Consider the following 22,086-nt stretch of genomic DNA (forward strand, 5'->3'; position numbering starts at 1 on the left):
TGCAATAACAAGCTTGACCTTCTAAGACTATATAGTATGTTACTTACTATATCTACCTGACTCACTGGAAGAACAAGGATGATTCACTCACCCCAAAAGTTACCAAGTTTGGGGTCTCTCAGGCTGAATCACAGGATCCCAGAAAGCACTATGTAATGTCCAGACCTAAACATAACATTGCTTCTCAGTATCACAGTAGGATCTTTGACCTACCGACCTGCTTCTCAATCCATGTTCCAGAGACCACCAGGAACTGGGAAAGGTGTTTTAGACCTGAAGAGCAGAGCTCTGTGCTTGCTTAAAGAAAAAAAAATGACAAAGCATGGGATGGCTAAGACTTAACTTCTGAGTTGAACCCTAGCTTTGCCACTTGCTAACTGTGACAATTTAGCCCTTCTGTAGCCCTGTCTGTGGAGTGGAGCTACAGTAGTAAAGATTAGTATAAGTCACTAATGCTTCATACCTACCTTTTAGTGAGTCCTGGGCAACAGGAGCTATTTAGCTACATGATGCTGACCTGGTCTTATTTTGAAATCCAAAGGCCTGGCTTTAATCACATTGTAAAGCCCCACCCCTGTCCCCAGAATAGCCGAGCACACTTTCTTTCCTTGTTCCTGAACCCTTGGTGTCTGTTTATTTCCTGACCACTTCAGATTGGTACACAGAGTACCAGACCACATCAGTCAAAGCCAGAATTTAAAAGTCATTGTTTCCCAGTCCTTTTCTCTTGCTTTCTTCATTCATCATAACATGAATTGTGCTAGGCATGTATACCTACTGAACCAAAACAAGAACCACATTGCAAAGCAACAATATATTAGTCTACAGAATATGTTACGCTGTGATCTGAAAACAAATAAAAATGCTTACTAGCTTTAAAAGATGGTATCATGAAGCTAAACTTACATCCATCATTCCTGTAAGTTGATAGCATAGGGTTTTCAAGGCTGTGATAAAACACATGACCAAAAGCAGCTTGGGGAGGAATGGGTTTATTCTGCTTACCACTCCTGCATCACAATTCATTATTGAAGGCAGTCAGGGCAGGAACTCAAACAGCGCAGGGACCTGGAGGCAGGAGCTGAAGCAGAGGCCATGGAGGAATGCTGTTTACTGGCTTGCTCAGCAAGTTTTCTTATAGAACTCGGCATCACCAGCCCAGGGATAGCACCATCAACAGTGAACTGGGCCCTCCCATGTCAATCATTGATCAAGAAAATGCCCTACAGGCTTGCCTGCAGCCCAATCTTATGGAGGCATTTTCTCCATTGAGATTCCCTTCTCTCAGATGACTAGCTTGTGTCAAGCTGACATAAAACTAGCCAGGATAGTGAGGGTGTTTCAGTGTCACTTACACAGCTTTGATGATATAATTGTTTGCATTGCATCAGGTTAACAAAACATTCAAAGGTGTACACCACTTGTAAACACAATCACATCCATACTCCTAAAAGTGGATCTTTTAAAGGCATCTTCTATCTGAGCAGTGCTTTAACATTCCTCTAACTTGCAACAAGGAAAGTGGTGGTAATATTTTCCTGGATGACCATATGGATTTTCAAATTGCTTCATTGACTATAATAATTAAGAAGAAATGTTCTTCTAGAAAATGTTAGTTTTGGATTACCAGAGAAAAGGTTTGTCTGAGTCATTTTTTTTTTTATGTGAAACACCAAGGTTTAATTGACGGAGTTGCCTGTGTGTGTGTGTACGCATTGTTCATGTGTACGTTTACATGTGCATGCACATCTGTGCCCTTACGTGTGAATGCTATGGGTCGACAGTGTCTTCCTCAATTGTTCTTCTTTTCCCCTTTGAGACAGGGTCTCTCCGGAATCTGCAGTTTGCCATTTTGGCTAGATTGTCTTTGCCCCTACCAGCACCGGTTTTAAAACTATGCTGCCGTGGGTTCTGGGGATCATCACGGGGACATGAGTTGTCAAGCTTTCATTTACTGAGCCAATTCCCTAAGACCTAAACTGATGTTTTCCATAAAATAAAATAATAAAATAAAATACTGGCAAAATGGTCACAGCTCCTGCCCCTTGGCAAAAGAGTCTTTGACTAGAATGTGAGCATTAGGAAACAGTATCTGTTGTGAGAATATGCAGATCTCATTAACTTTTGCCTCCTCAGTGTCTAGAATAGTGCCTGAAACAGACACAGGCACTCACTAAATAATCCATAAACAAACTCAGGGAAATAAATGGAATTGAATGAATTAGCAAGGTGCAGGAATACTTACGTTCATTAGCTGCCTATAAATCCTGGGTAGTGAAAGTAAAGGTGGTCAGGTTAAGAAAGACAAAAACATGGGGAGGGCAGGGTCTTTATTCAAACTACAACTATGGACTATAGCACCAAAGAAACCCTTGTCAGTAGAATCTATCACGACAAAGTCTTCATTCCCAAATGGAAATTTCCAGAGCCTCTGCAGTAAACCATTTTGTGACCAGTCATTTATGAGTAGCAAACCTTTGGCTTGAATAAGTGTGTGGCAACACCGCCATCTTCTGGAAAAACTTGTTCGGAATTTGAAAACCGTATCTTGGAGTTTTTCATATAGCAAAATAAATTAAGAATCACAGAAAAAAATTATACTGGTTATATTTTGGGGGATCTTCTAGGCAATATTTAATCTCATATGTGTGGTTAAATATTTTCTTTCTTTATTATAATGATGTAACAGAGCCCCAAATTACGACCATGCATACTAAACTGCATCACAGGTTTCCTGTAAATCTGAAACTGAAAAGCAGATAAAATCTATTAACTTGCTGTATGAGGAACACTATCCAATAGAAGTTTCTGCAGCTGTATCTGTGTAACATAACACAGTGGACACTTCGCCTGAGTAGGTCATAAACATTTGATATGCAGCTAATGACACTAAGCTGAAGTTTTCGTTTTACTTGGCTTTAATTAATTGTTTTTTTTTAATTCAACATATTTGTCTACTTCAGGGTTTCTCAATCTAGATATCATCTGCATGTTGACCTAGATAATGCTTTGTTGTGGGTCGGAGGCTATCCTGTGTGCGTGTGATAGTCAGGAGAACCCTGGCCTCTAACTAGCTATCTGTCAAATCATTCACAACTGAGATTATCCAGTAGTACAAATCTCCTTAGTAAAGACAACTAAAAATGTTTGCAGTCATTGTCAATATCTCAAGTTGGGAGAGGGGAGTTGAAAAAAATCACCCATGGCTGAAAACCCTAAACAGCAACTACTACATTGCACAGAAGGGTTCTAGAATATGCTTAACACGCATCTGGGATTTGGGATAGAAAAAGAAACTTGCTTCTCTATCTAATACATCCACAACTGTGTCATAAAGTGAGAAAAGGTTAATAGCATAGATACAAACAAAGAAACATTGTCCTTCATCTCCCTTTGGATGCCATGGAGATGGTGCCAGAACTGTAATAACAGAAAATTCTGTCTTAGCTGAAATTGGCCAGGTTAACAGCAGACAATTTATGTTTACATCTGGCTCCTCTGTCCTCAATCTGAGTAATTGGATGTATTGATCAGTCTGAGCTTCAGTGTATTACCTGGCAAAGGTAATACAGTAAATAGTGCCCACCTGGGCAGTTTGCTGTGAAGGCTCAATTAGGAGATGCATAACCTATAAGGATTATGTCCTTAATTACATCACCAGCCTGTGACAGCGGCATCCCAGCCTAAAAAGCAGGCGGGCCCTCTCTGTGTTCCCCTTTCCGCACTCTCCCTCCTTCTGTACTCTTCCCTCCACGTGGTCTCTCTCTCTCTCTCTCTCTCTCTCTCTCTCTCTCTCTCTCTCTCTCTCTCTCTCTCAATAAACCTCTAGAAAGGTAACCACTGCTCATGACTCTCCTCCCACACTCTGCTCCATAGGCATGGCCGCCAGGGACACCACCGCTTAACCAACAACGTGCTCCTTGCTTCGTGCTTGCCATGGAGGACATGTTCAAAACCAATAGCTATTTTGTAGACAGTCATGTTTATGCAGAGGACAGTCTTCGAGCTCTCTAACCAATAATATAAAGCACACAGTGAGTTTCCATTTAAAGAAAACACTAGTCAAACATTATAAACAAGTTTATTTGAAACTCCAGTGGCAAAAGTTTCAACAGTCTTATTCAGTTGTTTGGGGATCCACTCCCTACACAATTAAAGGTGTAAAAGGAAGCGTTTCAGGTCTTCCGGGAGGAAGAGTCCAGTAATCTGATGATGCTGCCAAATGCCAAAGCATTTCCGGATCCTCAGGCGGCATAACTGCATCAAAGACTGGGGTCCTGGAGAAAGAGCATGGGACAAGTCACACATTGGTTTCACTGACCTAGGACTGCCTTTTAAATCATGCAATATATAATATTCTTATAAAGAAATACTATACACTTAAGACCATTTTTCTTTTTACTTTTTCTGAGATAATAATATAATTACATCATTTCCCCCTTTCCTCCCTCTAAAGATTCCTGTATACCTCTCCTTGATCTCTTTCAAACTCATGGTCTCACCGGGCGGTGGTGGCACATGCCTTTAATCACAGCACTCGGGAGGCAGAGCCAGGTGGATCTCTGTGAGTTTGAGACCAGCCTGGTCTACAAAGTGAGTTCCAGGAAAGGTGCAAAGCTACACAGAGAAACCCTGTCTCGAAAAAAAAAAAAAAAAAAAAAAAAAAAAAAAAAAAAAACCAAATTAAAAAAAAAGTAGCTGCAAACTCATGGTCTCTTTTTTCATTGATTGTTATGTGCATATACGAAGGGGGCATTCTGAGACCACATTCTCTCTTTTCCTGTATTTAACAGAAGTAAAATCTTTTCATTTTTTTAAAATGTATTTTTATTTTTATCTGTAAGTATGTATATCCATGATAGTATGAGCACATGCATGAGGGTACCCATGGGGGCCAGAAGAGGACATAGGATCACCTGCAGCTGGAGTTATAGGCAGTTGTGAGCTGCCAGATGTTGAGTATTGGGAATAGAACCCCAGTCCTCTGCAATAGCAGGAGGCACTCTTAACTGCTCAGTCATCTCCATCCCCCATTGGATTTTAATTTATGCCAGAGTGAAAGAAATTTAAAATTTACCCTCACTAACAGGAGGCTTCAGGAAACTATCTTGGAAATTAAATAACATACAAAAATTCTAATCATAAAAAAAATGAAACTCACATTTTATGGTGCTGTCTTTTACCTTAAAAATTAAATCATGCCAGGCGGTGGTGGTGCATGCCTTTAGTCCCAGCACTCAGGAAGCAGAGGCAGGCAGATCTCTGTGAGTTCGAGGACAGCCTGGGCTACAGAGTGAGTTCAAGAAAGGTGCAAAGCTACACAGAGAAACCCTGTCTCAAAATATATATATTATATGCAAGTATGTTTATGTTACAATTTTAGCAACTTAAAGATATTCAAGTATACTGAGTTCCCAATGAATCATAAATTCATGTTAGTAAGTTGTATTTACAAGTTGTATTTACTTTTCTATTCTCTATTCTAAGCTATCCTAAGTTGCACAGGGAACACCCAAGAGTTTACATTTTAGGATGGTGGTTCTCAACAGGCTAGGCTAGGGGTGGGTGGGAGGGGGGGAGTACTTTCTCCCTGGAGTCAAGATCATAGCACAGCTCTTGACTCCAACTGTCATCAGTACCACTACGGTTTAGAACCCCCCAAGGTAAGGCATAATCACCCATCCCCACTCCCACTCCTTGCACCAAATTAAAATGGAAGTTATTTGGGGGTAATTTTTTAAAGAAAACTATATACCCTTAATAATTCCCTGAAACAGTAGCCTTCAATCCAGGGTGCCATTTAGATTGGACTGGAGCTGGGGAAGTTTAAACTACATGATGCTGTGTCCCATCCCGGAGACACTGCTTCAGTTATCAATGGTTTGTGCCTGTGCATCTAGATTTTGTTAAATCCGTGGGCCCCAGGTCATTTTATTGTGAAGTCAGTCTTGAGACTACAATCGAAATGATAGTGTGGCCCCAGCTGTCCTGTAGCCTCACCACCAGCTCCAGGCAAACTTATGTCATGGGTCTCGGTGCTGGAAAACAAGTGACAACAAATGTAGTCGAAGAAATGTGGGGGAGCTCCAGCTGGAGCCCTAAGAGCACCTTCCAGAAGGGACCAGTTGGAAATTGGGGCATCTTTCAGATTATGTTCAAGGCATAGACCAACAAACCTCACAGCATACCCTTAGGAACAAATGGAAGTTAACCTAATTTCACTAAGGAGTGCTGGAGGATGCGACTAATATGTGCTAGATGTACCGTCAGGGGCAACTGTGAGAAGCCCTCATAAAGTTCCATGAAGAAGACATCAGAGTAAGCTTGTTGGGCTGAGAGAGTCATTGTTACATTTTCAGTCCATGCCATGAAAACGAGTCTTAGACACCAAGCACAGGAAAAAAGGATAATATTGAAATCCTTTCCTTTAGCTTCCAAAGAAAGGGAGAGCCCCACCTTTCCCAACTTCCATGCCATGCCCAACCCCAAGCTCAGTTAAGTTTCAGCTAATATTCCCCAGTCCCCACACCCTTGAAGAAGGACAGCAATTTAATTAAGTTGCCTCCCTGAGCACAGAGCATCAATCAGGTAAGCTGAATCAGCAAGAAGATCCAGAGACAGAAACCGATGTGTTCCATCTGTAGGCTAACTTTTTGTGCTTGCCTGGGACCATTTCTGGTAGGCTATTGACATGCTAAAAAGTAGCCTCACCAGAATCCTAAAAGTGACTCATGGCGGCAACACAGAGGTGATTTTCTTCAGTGGCAAATTATACTTTGCTGGTTTAGGGTCCTTTGGATGGAACCTAGAGGCTTTCATTGTGGGAAGCCTATGTTCTAACACCAAGCTGTACTCCTAGACCAGTACGATCATAGGCCTTACTGCCACCATGCCAAGTGGGAAATGAAGAAATTAAGGATAACCTAGCTCTCTACAAATAGCTTTAGGGAATAGAGAAAACACCAAGCTGGGCATGGTGGGTACACCTTCAGTCCCTACAGTAAGGCAGAGGCAGAGAGACCTTTGTAAGTTCAAGGCTAGCCTGATCTACATAGCAAGCTCCAAGACAGCCAGGACTACACAGAAATACCCTGTCTCAAAAAAAAAAAAATTTCAAAGGAAAACATCAGTGAAGTCAATCTGAAAATCTTATAAGAAGAGGAAGGAATTATATCCATCCCACTGTGTGACTTCAGAGGGCCCTGAGGCACAGCTGCCTCTGGGTATCACTTTCTCAATAAAAATATTAAAACTTATATTTTACAACTATGTTAGTATAAAGATGAATATAATTCTAGTTAGTCTTTATTCATCATTCTTCTTGTCTTAACAAGAATATTAAAACATTTCTGTGGGCCCCAAGGGACTATAAGAGAAAGTGGCCCTGTACGGTATGCATAGAATATTTTTTTTATCAAGAAATTATCCAGAATGATTTATACTCCAGGGATTATCCAGCTGTTTAACGGAAAGAGGCCTCTAGTTGATTCCTTCTGCCTACATCAGCCTGTCCTGCAAGGCTAAAAGTGCAGGCAACTGCAAGATGGGCGATTGCCCTGGAGCAGTGTGAGTAGGAGGAAGTCCTTGACCCACTTTATCATTCTGCCCAACATCAGCCCTACTTCTCAGCCTGTGGGTCAGAAAATAACCAGCTTATTTGACACCAGAGTCTTTCAGGTATGGAGGCCTGCTTCCAAATCCCACAGTCCAACAGGGAAGCTCAATCAACACTCTAGTAAGAAAGCAGGTCCTGAATTGCCTCCAAGAGCAACTAATAAAGCAATCAGGCATCCTCAAAACCTGAAAGGGGTCTCTGCTCCAAAAGATGCCCCTTCTCCTATGCACACAACTGCTTAGTTATTTGTGTGAGCAGTGGGAGGTCTTCAGGGAGGAGTGTGGTTAACTTGCAAGAGCAAATGTGTCTTGATTGGTATAAATCATTAAACCCATACCCTAAACTCTCGGTGAGCTGCATCTTAACCCCAGCATTCAATTACTCCATGCTTTGGCTGATGTACAGAGCAGTTAGACATCTTGGGGAATCAGAAAATGCCTAGAAGACTTCTGCTGAATCACTCTCAAGCAGTGGTTCTCAACCTGTGGGTCACAACCCCTTTAGGGAGTCCTTTACTCTCAAGCAGTGGTTATCAACCTGTGGGTCACAACCCCTTTATGGAGTCACCTAAGAACATCAGAAAACTTGGGTGTTCACATTATGATTCGTAACAGTAGCAAAGTTACAGATATAAAGTAGCAATGAAAATAATTTTATGGTTGGGGGGTCACCACAGCATGAGAAACTGTATTAAAGGGGCGTAGGGTTAGGGAGGTTGAGAACCACTGCTCTAAAGCATGCTTCAGTTAACTTAAATATCGAATGCTTTTAAATAATGGCTGACCTCTTTAAAAACTGGCCTAACAGCCTGACTCCAACATATCAAACAACAAAAGGCTATTTACTTCATAAGTAATACTGTGCTCTGTGGAATTATCTCAGGTTCCCCACACATGGTGGTTGCAGAGAGAGATCTTTTAGAGAATTAGAAGTCAGAATACTTAGGAAATACCTGTCTCATACTAAAGATCAAAGGAGTCTTATGGGTTAGGGCTTAGATTCAGGCAAAAGATAGGCACCTTCTCTCTCCGAGAAGATCTGGATCAGAGGACTGTCTGGAGGCACCAAATCCACAGGCCGTTTTCCTTCAGCATTCTTAGCTTGAGGATTGGCTCCAAAGTCCATCAGCAGATGCACCAGCTCCCCGATGCACAATTTGGCCACTATATGAAGAGGAGAATCCAAGCCTTTGCCTTCGTTCACAGATGCTCCTAGACAGTCACAAAAACAAAAGAGGTCAACAGGGGAGCGGGCTCTAATCATCCACTTTCTCCAAACATGGAGTCTCCAAAGTGTCTAAAAAAGGGGAACCCATGATGAACATAATTCTGTGAGATTGAGAACTGACCTTACTTTATATCATTTAATGTAATGAGGGAAATTGAGCAATGGATATACAGCTCTGTTGGTAAAGTGGCTACCATGCAAGTATGAGAATCTGTGTTCAATCAGCAGCACCCAGAGAAACATGGGAGTGTGGTAGCACACACTTGTATGCCTAGCATGCTGAAGCGTGGAGACAGACAGATCCTTGAAGTCAGCCAAGCCTAATCAGTGAGCCCCAGGTCCAGTGAGAGACCTGGCTCTGAAAATCAAGCTGGATGGCTCCTGAGGAACAACACCTAAGGCTGACCTCTGGCCTCCACATATCATATGCGTGCACACATGTATACACACACACACACACATACACACACACACACACACACACACACACACACACACCTCCCCACATGAACATGCACACTTTTACAAAAGTATAAAAAGAGGAAACTATTATTTGACAATGTGACTGAAAGTATAATGTGAACTGTGGAGCACATGGACTTAACAACTCACCACAGAGTATTCTACATGGGAATGATACAGTCAAGAAAAACCTGGGTAGCATGAAAGCTGTACATTCATTATTAATGCAGTGTAAGTATTAGTACAGACCAAGAATGGGGCTAGATGGGGACCCTGCATACATCATGCAGCCAGATTCATACACCAAGCAGCCAGCACTGCATTTAAAGACTTGAGACTATGTGAGTTGGCTCATTAACCACAGCCAATTAAGGAAGACATTTTTTTCCTAAGTTGAAATAATGGATCCTGTTACCTCAGGTAGTGTTGTGGTATTGTGTTCCCTGAAATATTGTACACCCTAATAAATTTATCTGGGGTCAGAGACAGAACAGCCACAATATTAAACATGAAGATAGGCAGTAGTAGCACACGCCTTTAATCCTAGCATTCCAGAGGCAGAAATCCATCTGTTCAAGGATATAGCCAAGCATGGTGACTCATGCCTTTAATTCCAGGGAGTGATAGTAGAAAACAGAAAGGTATATAAGGTGTGAGTGCCAGAAACTAGAAGCATTTGGCTGGTTAAGCTTTCAGGCTTTTGAGCAACAGTTCAGCTGAGATTCATTCTGGATGAGGACTGAGAGGCTTCTTGTCTGAGGAAACAGGATCACCTGAGGAACTGGCAAGGTGAGGAAGCTGTGGCTTGTTCTGCTTCTCTAATCTTCCAGCGTTCACCCCAATACCTGGCTCAGGTTTGTTTTATTAATAAGAACTTCTAAGATTTGTGTTACATCTGGCGCCCAACATTCGTGGTACGAATTCACACAAAAAAAGCCTCTTTCCTGTGGCCTTGCTAGCCCCAGCTCAGACCCAAGCTACATGTTGCCGGTTGTGGTGGCATATGCCAGTTGGATTTACTGAAGGAGGCAGAGGAAGGAGGATCCCAAGTTTGAGGCCAGCCTAGGAGGCTTGCTAAGGAGAAGCTAAGGCCAAGGCCCAGACACAAACAGTGGCAGTGGGACCATGGAGGCAGCAGCCGCTGCTCCAAGTTGCCAGTTTCTTCTCATTGTGTTGGTGACTGCGGTGATACTGCTACATGAGACGAAGTGTTTACTACTGCTTGTTCAGAGAATTGCCAGGAACATCGTGTTACAAGAAAGCATCAGCAAAGGTCAGTTTGGAAAAGTTTGGCAAGAGAAATGGTGGGGAGAAATTGCTGTGAAGATTTTCTCTTCTAGGGAAGAATGTTCATGGTTCCAAGAGACAGACATTTATCAGACTGTGATTACTCCAAACCACAGAGGAGGCACAAAAAAAAATGTCTGCAGGGAACCATGACCACGCCCTAACAGCAACTTTGAAATCTTCAAAAAGATGACAGGAGCCCACAATGATGATTCCACATGGACTATGGTAAAGCCATTAAGCTGATTAAAACCACCAAAAGATCGACTTTGGACTACAAACTACTCAGGACAATTTTGAGATGGCTAGCTGAGATGATCCAACGTCACAGACTACTTGAGCAAGGACTTGAGACAGCCTTGCAATTTCCAGACTCTGCAATTTCCCATTATTCAGAGACTGGACAAATGATACAGGACTTGACAATTAACCCAAAAATTTTCTTTTCAGGATCCCCTAAAGATGTCTTCACCCCCAGAAAGCAGGAAGTAATTTTAAGAAAACTATGCCCATATTCCCAAGAGGTGAGGTGGGTGTTTTTGGTCGTTCAATGACTTATGGATAATTGTCATTGTTTACAATGGTTGGTTACAGGTTGTTAATTGTTAATGGTCAAGAAAAAAGCTGAAGGAGATTATATCCAGAGGTTTTGTTTAAAAAAAAAGAAAAAGAAAAAAGAGAATATAGATATGAGGTAGATATGAATCTACTCTGAGAAAAAAGATAAAGAATAATAGGATAAATGGGTAGATCACTGAATATACTGTAAAAAGAGGATGATATAAAAATGGCAAAAGGTAGACTACTGAATCTATTATGAAAAGAAAAAAGATAGAATATAGATATGATAAAATAAATAGGTCAATTATTGAATCTACATTTAAAAAGGAACTACTTGTTTTAAATAGGATAAGTAATGATAATTTTTTGTCTGAGTTTATCAAATGTTACTGGACTGGACATTGTTATATATTAATGGAGTTTTTATCTGAATCTGTCAAATGTTAATGGACTAGACATCATTAACATAATTCTTGACTGTATATATTGTATATACTTATTGGATAGTTTTTCTTGTATTAGTTATAAGCTTTTTTATTTTAGACAAAAAAAGGGGGAAATGTGGTGGTATTGTGTTCCCCGAAATATTGTGCACCCTAATAAATTTATCTGGGGTCAGAGACAGAACAGCCACAATATTAAACATATGAGGATAGGCAGTGGTAGCACACGCCTTTAATCCTAGCATTCCAGAGTCAGAAATCCATCTGTTCAAGGATATAGCCAAGCATGGTGACTCATGCCTTTAATTCCAGAAAGCGAGCCTTTAATCCCAAGGAGTGATGGTAGAAAACAGAAAGGTATATAAGGCATGAGGGCCAGAAACTAGAAGCATTTGGCTGGTTAAGCATTTGGCTGGTTAAGCATTCAGGCTTTTGAGCAACAGTTCAGCTGAAATTCATCCTGGATGAGAACACAGAAAGTTCCAGTCTGAGGAAACAGGATCAGCTGAGGAACTGGTGAGGTGAGGTAGCTGTGGCTTGTTCTACTTCTCTGATCTTCCAGTGTTCACCCCAATAACTGGCCTCATGTTTGATTTTATTAATAAAAACTTTTAAGATTCCTGATACTAGGGTAGGCGTAAGGTGGATTTCTGGGATTATCTCCACCCAACTCTACCTACCCTCTAAATAAATCCCCACTCCAACTCAGAGTCTGCTTCTCACTGAGGTATATGCAGGCTCACACTTTCACTTGAGCTGATGTCCCTCCACAAAAAAACCAATGCCCAGACAACAAATGTTAATTGAATTGTTTTTAAATAATACTTTTTCATTTTGTGAGAGATGCCAAACATGGCCCTGTCCTGGATAAGAGCTTTAAATGTCTCAAAGCTTAAAATCTACCTACAAGTAGTAATAGGAAGGAGTGAGAGTGGGAGAGAAAACTGGTAAGTTAGACATGCTGCCAGAGAAGTGAAAAGAAATAGGGAACACAAAGGTCCCTGTGGGGGAGCAACTCCTGGGTCTTAAAGGAGGAGCAGAATTCAGATAATTAGTTTTCATAGTATTCCCAGTGTTGAGCAGGGGACTGGACAACCGGAGGGAGCTATGGAAAGATAGTACATCTCTTCAAGAAAAGGCAAATGTTCCTAATCAGAAAGAAAGGGGAAAGTAGTCCCAAACAGGAAGAGTCAGCTAAAAGCCAGCAGCCTTGCAAGCTTTTCCGAGCTGAATCATATGACTTTCCAGCTAGAGAGAAGCACAGGAAAGGGGAGAACAGCTGGTGATCATTGAGGGTCACCCTGGAGAAGGTATGGGTGGTATCATAATCATCCTCTTCTTCATTGTCATGCTACTCAGAAAAGAGAGAACTGAAGTGGGAATGACATAGAACAAGTTCCCATCAGGAGAGGATGGCCTTGCTCAAGCCTCTTGCCCACACTCCTTCCTCTAGATGGAAGGATCATTAAGATTCACTCAATTCACTTTTCATTTTCACACCTCATTTTGGTTTTGCTTTTTTACCTTACCTGCCTGCAGGAGCTTCTTGGCACAGGCTATCTGCTGGTTTTTACAAGCCACATAGAGAGGACTGCCCAGGTGGCTGATGTTATGATCAATATTGGCCCCATGAGCTACAAGGGATTCGATGCATTTCACATGGCCTGCAGCACACAAAAGAAGAAAAGAGTTACCACACAAATTCCCTAAACAACAGTCCCTACAGTTTGTCACTTTAAACGTGTCCCCAACATCTCCAGCAACCAAAAGCCATATTCTAAAATGGAGAATAATTTTCAACACTAGCATGAGAGTAAATGTCTGTTCCAAAGTCCTCCACTGGACATCCTAGCCACATCATGAAGAGAAGAATGAGGCTTTTGCCTTGGTTCATAAAAATAAGAGGAGGGTCAGCCAAAGAGTGGGCTCCAACCATCAACATCCACAGCTGTGGGTAGAATGGCACCTGCGTTCACCAGCCCTGCAGAACGACCAACAGCCACTCACCTCTATCAATTGTTGTGTGTGCTTGTGAGCCATGGGGAAAGAGGCTAAAGACAGTCCTGAAGAAGGACATGGAATGCATCACACGACAGGGAAGGAAGCTTACAGCCTTCAAAGGCTGAAGGAATAGGCCACAGTGAGGACAGGCAAGTCTTAGACCCTGCCAAATCCTGTGGGAGCAAGGCCCAGTCTGGCAAACCAAGTTTGGTCAAAGTAGATTGACTCTGCCTTGGCCCAGAATGTCATACTTTAAACATTGCCCCTTTGGGAGGTCTCATGTTGAACCATTTTAGTTGTATGGATCTAGTAAATATGTTGAGTTAGTATGACTCTTCATAAAGAAATGGCAATGCTTTCCCAGTTAATTACAACATGGGTTGATCTGAGTGAATGCAAAACCATTCTGGAAAGCCACTGGAAAAACAAAGTCCTCCAGCAAAGTATAGCCATGCCCATGACAATTAAACACCAGAGAAAAGTAAAATTTCAAATCTTACTTTATAGAAAGATTTTTCCTCCTTGTGATGACTGTCAACTTGACAGAATCTAGAATCTGATAGAAGGCAAGCTTCCAGGCACACTTGTGAGGAATTATCGAAATTAAGGTTGGCTCCCAGGAAAATCCATGAGGGGTTATCTTGATTACTTTATTTAGTATGTGAAACTCATCTTAATTGTAGATGGGACCATTCCCTGGGCAGGAGAAATCAAGCTAAGCAGCATGTGTGCAGCCATCCTTCTCTGCTTTCTGGTTGTAGATGCCATGCATGGGACCAGCTGCTTCAGGCTCCTACTGCCTTGAATTCCCCACCAAGATGGGCTGCATTTAGAACTGTGAGCTAAAATAAACCGTTTGTCCCTGAAGTTGCTTTCATCAGAGGTGGGAGTGCTTTATCATGGCAACAGGAAAAGAAACTAAGATCATTCCTGCCTGAACTAATAGAAAATCTTATAGTTCCTCAACTTAAAAATATGGTTCACTTGCCAAACTTAGATGACCCTAAGCCACTACTAACACCCTAAAATAGAAAATGAAAGTTTTAAAAAGCCAGGGACTCTTATCCACTGCATGTGGGAATGTGAACTAGGACACCCACGATGGAAATCATTATGGAGGTCCTCCAGACAACTCGGCTATACCAACACTCCTGGGTATGTACTAAAGGAACCTTAGCCAATGTACCACAGGGATAGCTGCAAACCCAGGTTCATCATAACATGGTTCACAGTAGTCAAGACACTGAATCAGCGCAGGTCTCCATTAACAGCTGAAGAGATAAAGAAAATACAGTATGTGCATAACACAGAGCTTTATTCTGCCCTAAAGAAGAATGGGATTATATTGTTCACATGAAAATTAATGTAATTGGACAGCATCGTATTCAGCAAAATAAGCCAAACCCAGAAAAACAAATAAAAAATGCACATTTACTCATATGTGGAACCTAGATTATATATGTGTTCACAAGTGCACGCACACATGAACACACATGCACACACATACACCATAAAAATAGAAACAGGATTACTTGAGAAGAGGAAGAAGGGCAGGAGAAGGAAATGGGGTTGAATATATTTGAGGTACTTGATAGCCTTGAATGAAATGTTAGTATGAACCCTATTGCTTCATACAATTAAATATGGACTAACAAAAAAAGCCTTGATTTCTATGGGATAAAGTATTCCACAAAGGTCCATAGTCTTCTATGTAGGCACCATCCCTTGCTATGAAAATATGGCTCTGAAAGGGCGATCTCAAACTTAACTGTGCATCAGAACCCCTAGGGAGATTTGGATCAATCTGGGCTAGAGCAGGACCCAAGACTCTGCCTTCACAAGACCCATCATACTGATGATCCTACTACCAGGCACCTCTGAAAACTACTTCTCCAAAATGTCTCTCTCCTTTCAGTAGTAAGAGCTTTCTTGAAGGACTGGGTTAAAAATCCTGAAGTTCCCAATAGATTTACCTCTCTTTGCAGCCTCGTGGATGGGAGAGGCCAGATCACTCTCAGGGTGGGGAGTGGCTCCATGATCCAGAAGCAGATCCACACAGTCCTGGCTGCCATTCACGCAGGCATTAAACAACGGGGTTCGCCAGTCTATAGACATGATGTTCACCTGTGAAGAAAATCCAACTCCAGGATGAAGTTAGTGACTAATGTGGACCAAATTCAAGGTTAACCATCCCACTTTCAAAGTGTTTTTTTAACTTTTCTGAGCCTTACAGTTGATCTTTTTATACAAAATGAGGGCCACCAAACTGTCATGAAGTATAAAATATAAGGCAGTAATAATGTTACTGAAGATTCGATCTCCTTCCTTGGGGTTATGAACTTTAAAAGTAGTTGTGATAATTTCCATAGCATAGCTTACAAATTAACACTTCCATTTTAAATATGCATCCTAGGCAGTAGCCAGAGTAATCTGAAATTGATAAAAAAAAAAAAAACCTATTCTTTTTCATTAAAAGGTTGATTCTCATGCAAATATGCTTAACACATACCAAAGATTTTATTCAATTCATTCATAAATGAGAGAATTGGTAAGATGATAGGGTCTGATCAAAGAAGAATTTATAGTCAGTCAATATGCTACTTAACTACATTTGCAAATAGATACAGAACTGGTTAACATCACCATAAAATTCTAGATTTTGGAGCTATTCTTTTCTAATGTTAGAAATTTCACAGAAATTTACAAACTAGCATCCATGTCACAATGTTTGAGCTACAAACAAACACTAGCTAGCAAGCCCAAATCCACTTGGACTCTTCCACCTTGTCATATAACCTCATGTATGTGTTAAATGAAGATATTGTGTAGGGGGGAGCAGAGTTCACTGCCACACCCTCTTTCCAAGGAAGGCCAAGACCTAGATGACACATAGGAGATGCTCACTCTCCAGGTCCCACAGTGCCACAGGATCACAGAGTGACTGTTTCTTTAATGTTTCCATCCCAGCTGCCTCTTTCACCTCCCATTAGCCTTGACCCTGTTCTCATCATAACTGACAAGAAACCTTCTCACCCACTGTTCTCCTGACAAAGAAATGAGTTGGTAAAATTTGTCCAATTTTCCTCCCAGGCTTTTGTTCTGTTGTGTCTCATGCATTTCCCCATTTGGCTGACTGGTTCTGAGGTCCTTCTGTTTCACATTAGACATCATTTTCTATAGAGAGCCCCTTTTGATCACCCCATACTGGAAATAGATGAACACTTGTATGTGTTCCCAATAATCTCTATTAATCCTGTGACTTTGTGTTAGTTCCAAAGTGGCCAGAGGCTCTTTCTACCCCACAGTGCACATTCCTTTACAATATGGCTCTTCAGTTCCTCCCATCACAGGATGGAGGCTATTTTTCCAATACTTGGGTCTGGGCTTGCCTATATGGCATACTTTGTCCAATATGACAATGGTAAATGCCTTCTTTTGCTGCCTTTGCAATCCCTGCTCTCTTGTGAACAAATCCAGGATGCTTGCTAAAGGATGAGAGATTACAGAGATGTTCTCACTCTGACATCCCAGCCATCCCTAGCTGAATTTCACACCTTTCTGCAGCAGTTCATTCCCTGACAGAGACATGAAGGCAGAGAGCTTACAATTATGTGGCAATACTTATTAATGCTGTCAGATAAGGACAACGCTTCAGACTCTAAGAATGACTTTTGTGGTGGTTTGAATTAGAAATATCCCCCATAGGCCAGGTGTGGTGGTGCACACCTTTAATCCCAGCCCTTGGGAGGCAGAGACAGGCAGATCTCTGTGAGTTCGAGGCCAACCTGGCAACCAGAGCAAGTTCTAGGACAGCCAGGGTTATACAAAGAAACCCTTTCTCAGGAGAGAGAGAGAGAGAGAGAGAGAGAGAGAGAGAGAGAGAGAGAGAGAGAGAAGAAATATCCTCCATAGGCTCAGGTATTTGAACACTTACTCCCTAGTTGGTGGGACTATTTGGGGTGATGCTGTGGTCTTGCTAGAGGAAGTTTGCCTTTGAACCTCTTTAACCACTTTCTTTTTCTGCTTCCTGTTTGGTTGTAAAGATACAAGCTCTCAGCTTCCCGCTCTTGCTGCCATGCCTGCTGCTTGCAGTCATGCCTCTCCATCATGGACTCTTATTCCTTTGGAACCATAAGCCCAAATAAATTCTTTTATCCTTGACTTATCATGGATGTTTTATCACAGCACCAGAAAAGTAACTAAATATAACTTTCCAGCTAAAAATTAAATAGTACACCTCCCAGTAAAGCCTATGACCTTGATGGTTGTGATACTCTTGAAAAGTACTACTCTTCACATTCCAAATCAGACTAATCAAAGGTACTGGACATTATTCCAAGGGATAGAAATATCCGGTTTTCATTTTTTGATATTATTTCTTTTATTTAAGCTTCACTTACCTGAGCTCCATGGCTTAGTAAAACAGTTGCACAAGGCAAATGACCTCTCAGGCACGCTTCATGGAGCGGAGACACATGATCCGCTGTGATGATGTTCACAGGCCAGCCCTAGAAAAAAAGAAATGGGCTCAAAAGGGAGGAGAAGGCAACAATACCCTCAGGGTGGCTTTTAGCTGTATAATTCCATTACTATGGAATTCTCTGAAAAGTTAAATCTTATGGTCAGGTTTAAAAAAAAAAAGTCTACTGAAGTATTCACTGTAGTGTAAAAACAAAAAGACAAGAAAAACAGCCCATCACATGGTACGAATCAGAGCCTAATATAATAGAACCACAAAGGAAATTAATTTACCAGGATCTCCTGAAGCCAGCAACTCAGTCATTTCACTCTTCATCATATAAACTCAAGAAACAGATACCTAAGAGTCTAGCAATGAAGCTCAATTGGCAGAGAACTTGCCATCATGCTCAATTTAACACTGGGCTTCACCAAGTACTTACTGAAAAGGACAAGTATGAGACAGGATAGTGAGGGACAGAATACGTGTGAGCCTCTGCTTGCCTGGCTTACATGTGTGTGGCTGGGAAGCCCTCCAGTGAGTCTTGTCTCCTGGTAGTAACGGCCTGTGGACTCATCTCCCCTTTACTGGGGTTATTTGCTGATGCTGCCTCTTCCTCCTCCTTCATTCTTCCTTTTCTTCTTCCTTCTCCAGTCTCCCTCCTCCTCCTCCTCCTCCTAGGCTCTTCCACTGTTCTTCCTCTACTCTTCCTCCTCCCTTCCACGTCCTCTCTTCCCCTTCTTCTTTCTTCCTCCTCCTCCTCATCTTTTTGCATGTGTTAAGCCACTTCCTACCACTGAGCTACATTTGTACCAAGATTTTGCTTCTTAATTAAGAAAATATATAAAAGTCATAAAAGGTTGTTTCCAAGATTAAACAGCTTTTATTTGGCTCACTCTCTTTAGTGTTGGCATTACTCCTGGCTTATTTCAGTGAAGTCCCTGTCAAGAAAATGAGGGTGGCTTCCGCCCAACAACCAGTCAGGAAGTGAAACCCTTAGTCCAACAACTCAAGAGGAGTTGAGTCTTGTCAGCTACTGGCTCAGTGTGCTTGGATACAGATCTTCAGTTAATCAAGCCTTGAGGTGACTGTAAGACTTTCTTTTGAGAGTCCTGACCCCAGCAAAATGTTATCTAAATTCCTGACAAAGTCTATAACAAAGCCATATGTTTGTTGCTTCATGTTGCTAACTTTGGAGCATTTTTTTTTTTTTTTTACATAGCAAGCGATGTGGGCCAAATGCTACAGGGCCAAAGCACTAGGTGAACCTCCATAGATAAAAAGTCTCAAAGCAAAGGGACAACTGCATTCCCACACTAGGCCCTTGAAGTCTGGAAATACAAAGAAGTCTGAAAGTTTATCCTTAGGATCCATCACTCTCTCGGGAAATGCATAGTCCAGGATCTAGTAGATCATGAGCCCAATCCAAGCAGACCATGAAAAGAGGTCCAGAAGCAGTTCCACAGCCCAGCCTCAGCACCAGTCTTAGAACACGTTGTCCTGGGAGACACAGATACTATAAAAGTACTTTTTAATCTATGTATGCTTAGGGTTGGTTTTAAGTGTGTGTGTGTGTGTGTGTGTGTGTGTGTGTGTGTGTGTGTGTGTGTATGTGTGTAGGTGTGCAGGTATGATGTAGATACATGTGTGTTTACATGCTTGTGTCCTACTTTATCACAATCCTCCTTATGCCCAGGAGACAGGGTCTCTCACTGAACCTGGCATTTGATTGGCAGTCAGAAAATCCCAGTAATCCTTCTCTCTCTTCCCTCCCTACCCCCCTACACTGCTGAGATTGCAGGTACATGTGACCAACCAAGCTTTTCATGGGTTCTGGAGATTTGAACTCAGGTCCTCATAATTGTGTAGCAAATGCTCTTATCCTCTTGAGCTTATGCATCACTAATTTAAATCAATGACTCAAATATGTATTATAACTTTTCTTCCTGGAATAGTATAAAGTTGCCCAAAATTGTTCCAATAAATGGCCTTACTCTCCATTAGCCCTGACATGTTTTTCTACTTCTGTAGGCATTTATGAGTAGGTCAGCCACTATCATCCTGTGCCTTTGGCTTTTACCCTCTGATCAGCAGGGTCACACATTTTGAGATATGAAATCACTCTGTGCTTACACCCCAGTGCACAGGGGCTCAGATCCAGAGCCTGGGAAAGGGTTCTGGGAGACTTGCCATAATATGTTTGTAAATGAGAGGCTCAAGTGTCCTTGACAGTCTTTCTCCATCCCCACTCTGCTGTTTACAGGGAAGGAAGAGACTACAGCTTCCCTCCCTCCAGAACCTCAAATCCCATCTGTACACCAGGACTCCTCAAAACATGGTTCCCGGTGCCCCAACACCGGAAGAACTTAACTGACTGAATTTGTCCCTTCACAAGGATCACCATGGACTTTACAACCTGACACTTGGTATTTTACAATTGCCGCTGTTATTCATTTGTTCATTTTAGTGAAAGCACTGCCTCAAATCTTCTTGTTTTCTTTGATTTTTTTCATTCTCAATGTTCTCCTATTTGTCTGATCTACACCATTTATCCTGCAGCACGTGGGAATATTCATGGCAAAACTGTTAACTGCAAATTTAGGCCTAGTGGCACAGGGCTGCAATCTCAGCTGCTTAGGAGACTGAGGTGGGAGGATCAAAATGTCAAAGCCTGCCTGGGCTACAGAGCTAAGTTCAAGGGTTAGAACCAGCAACTTAATGAAACCCTGACTCAGAAAAAAAAAATGCTGGTGGCATAGTTCAGTAGTAGATTGCCTGCCAAGCATGTGTGAGGCCCTAGGTTCAATTTCCAGTAACACACACACACACACATACATACACACACACACACATATACACACACACACACATACACACACACACACACACACACACACACACACACACACACACACACGAAACTGCATTTTACCTGTGCAACAGTGAAAGACAACTGTCCTTTTAACATAATTTTTTACTCATTTTGTATTCTACAAAGTAGCCCTCTAGCTATGACCACCCACTTCAAAGCCAGCATTTGGGAACTTGTACATAAACCCAGGAACATGGAAATTAGTCCCAGTGTGAAACCTTCTCACCATTTATATATTCACATTACAACAAAGTTCCTTTAGTTCTCCTTCTGAACATTTAGGACCTTATGTAGAGTTCATCAGGCCACAGCTATACTTGCAATGACCTTAGACACTGTCTAACTAATAGACAAATCTGAATCATATAACATTGGGGTGATTTTTCATCAGTTACTTGGTCCACAATGGGATCTGCCTGCATAAACACATATTGACTGGATGGCTTGTTTTTAAGTTTTCCATTAGCAGGTGCCACCTCTTTTCAGCCCAGAGCCACACACTTTTTTTGGTAGGTTGCTTGGGTTGTACAGGATTGCTGACTGAGCCAATATGGTGCTCAGTCCCCAGTGACGTTCTGTTATAACACGAAGTGTCATGTGTCCACCTAGCTGAAGCCAACCACAGAGACCTTTAGGCTGGTCAGCTTTTCTGTCCCTGGTTACCACCTCCTTCTCTACACTTGTAAGAAAGGAAGCTGGTGACTACCTGTCTCTCTCCCTCCCTCCCTCCATTGCTATGACACTCCTATGCCCCCTGTCCCCACCCCTAAAGTCTGTCTGCACCTTCCACGGTCTTCCTTCCCTTTGGAACTTTTCCTGAGGAAGAAATGTATGAACTTGGAACTACAAGGTCCCTCCTCCACTTTTAAGACCTCTGTCATCTGCCTTCTTATATTTGCCCATTCCCAGTTCTCTCTCCTCAGACATACTTTATTTTTGCCTCCTACATTCCTGTCCTTGAGTCTGCCAAGGCACCATTCAACAGCCTTCTTCCTTTCACTCCCCCCCCACACACAAAATGACCTCTGCTCTTTGTTTTGCCTTCTGATATTCCTTTCTTTTTTAAATTTATTTATTTTATAATTTAATATAATTTTACATATCAGCCACAGACTCCCCTGTCCTCCCTCCTCCTTTCTACTACACAATCCGACCCAAA

The 22,086-nt window shown here is 41.8% G+C and overlaps 1 protein-coding gene across 2 annotated transcripts in view; it reads right to left on the reverse strand.

The window, feature by feature from the left end:
• Window positions 1-4,067: 4,067 nt before the first annotated feature.
• Asb9 (ankyrin repeat and SOCS box containing 9) overlaps window positions 4,068-22,086 on the reverse strand; it is a 32,616-nt gene continuing 14,597 nt past the window's right edge. Inside the window, exons 3-7 of one of the 2 annotated variants that reach the window (XM_036173894.1) lie at window positions 17,997-18,104; window positions 15,570-15,720; window positions 13,125-13,259; window positions 8,635-8,826; window positions 4,068-4,277 (exon numbers count right to left, since the gene is read on the reverse strand). In XM_036173894.1, the coding sequence (XP_036029787.1) occupies window positions 4,153-4,277; window positions 8,635-8,826; window positions 13,125-13,259; window positions 15,570-15,720; window positions 17,997-18,104 (711 nt within the window). In that variant the 3' untranslated portion in view covers window positions 4,068-4,152. Of the gene's footprint in view, window positions 4,278-8,602; window positions 8,827-13,124; window positions 13,260-15,569; window positions 15,721-17,996; window positions 18,105-22,086 lie in introns of those variants that run through there. The other variant, XM_036173895.1, reaches the window with a different exon arrangement.

This window comes from Onychomys torridus, chromosome X, assembly GCF_903995425.1.
Source record: "Onychomys torridus chromosome X, mOncTor1.1, whole genome shotgun sequence".
Classification (NCBI taxonomy): Eukaryota; Metazoa; Chordata; class Mammalia; order Rodentia; family Cricetidae; genus Onychomys; species Onychomys torridus.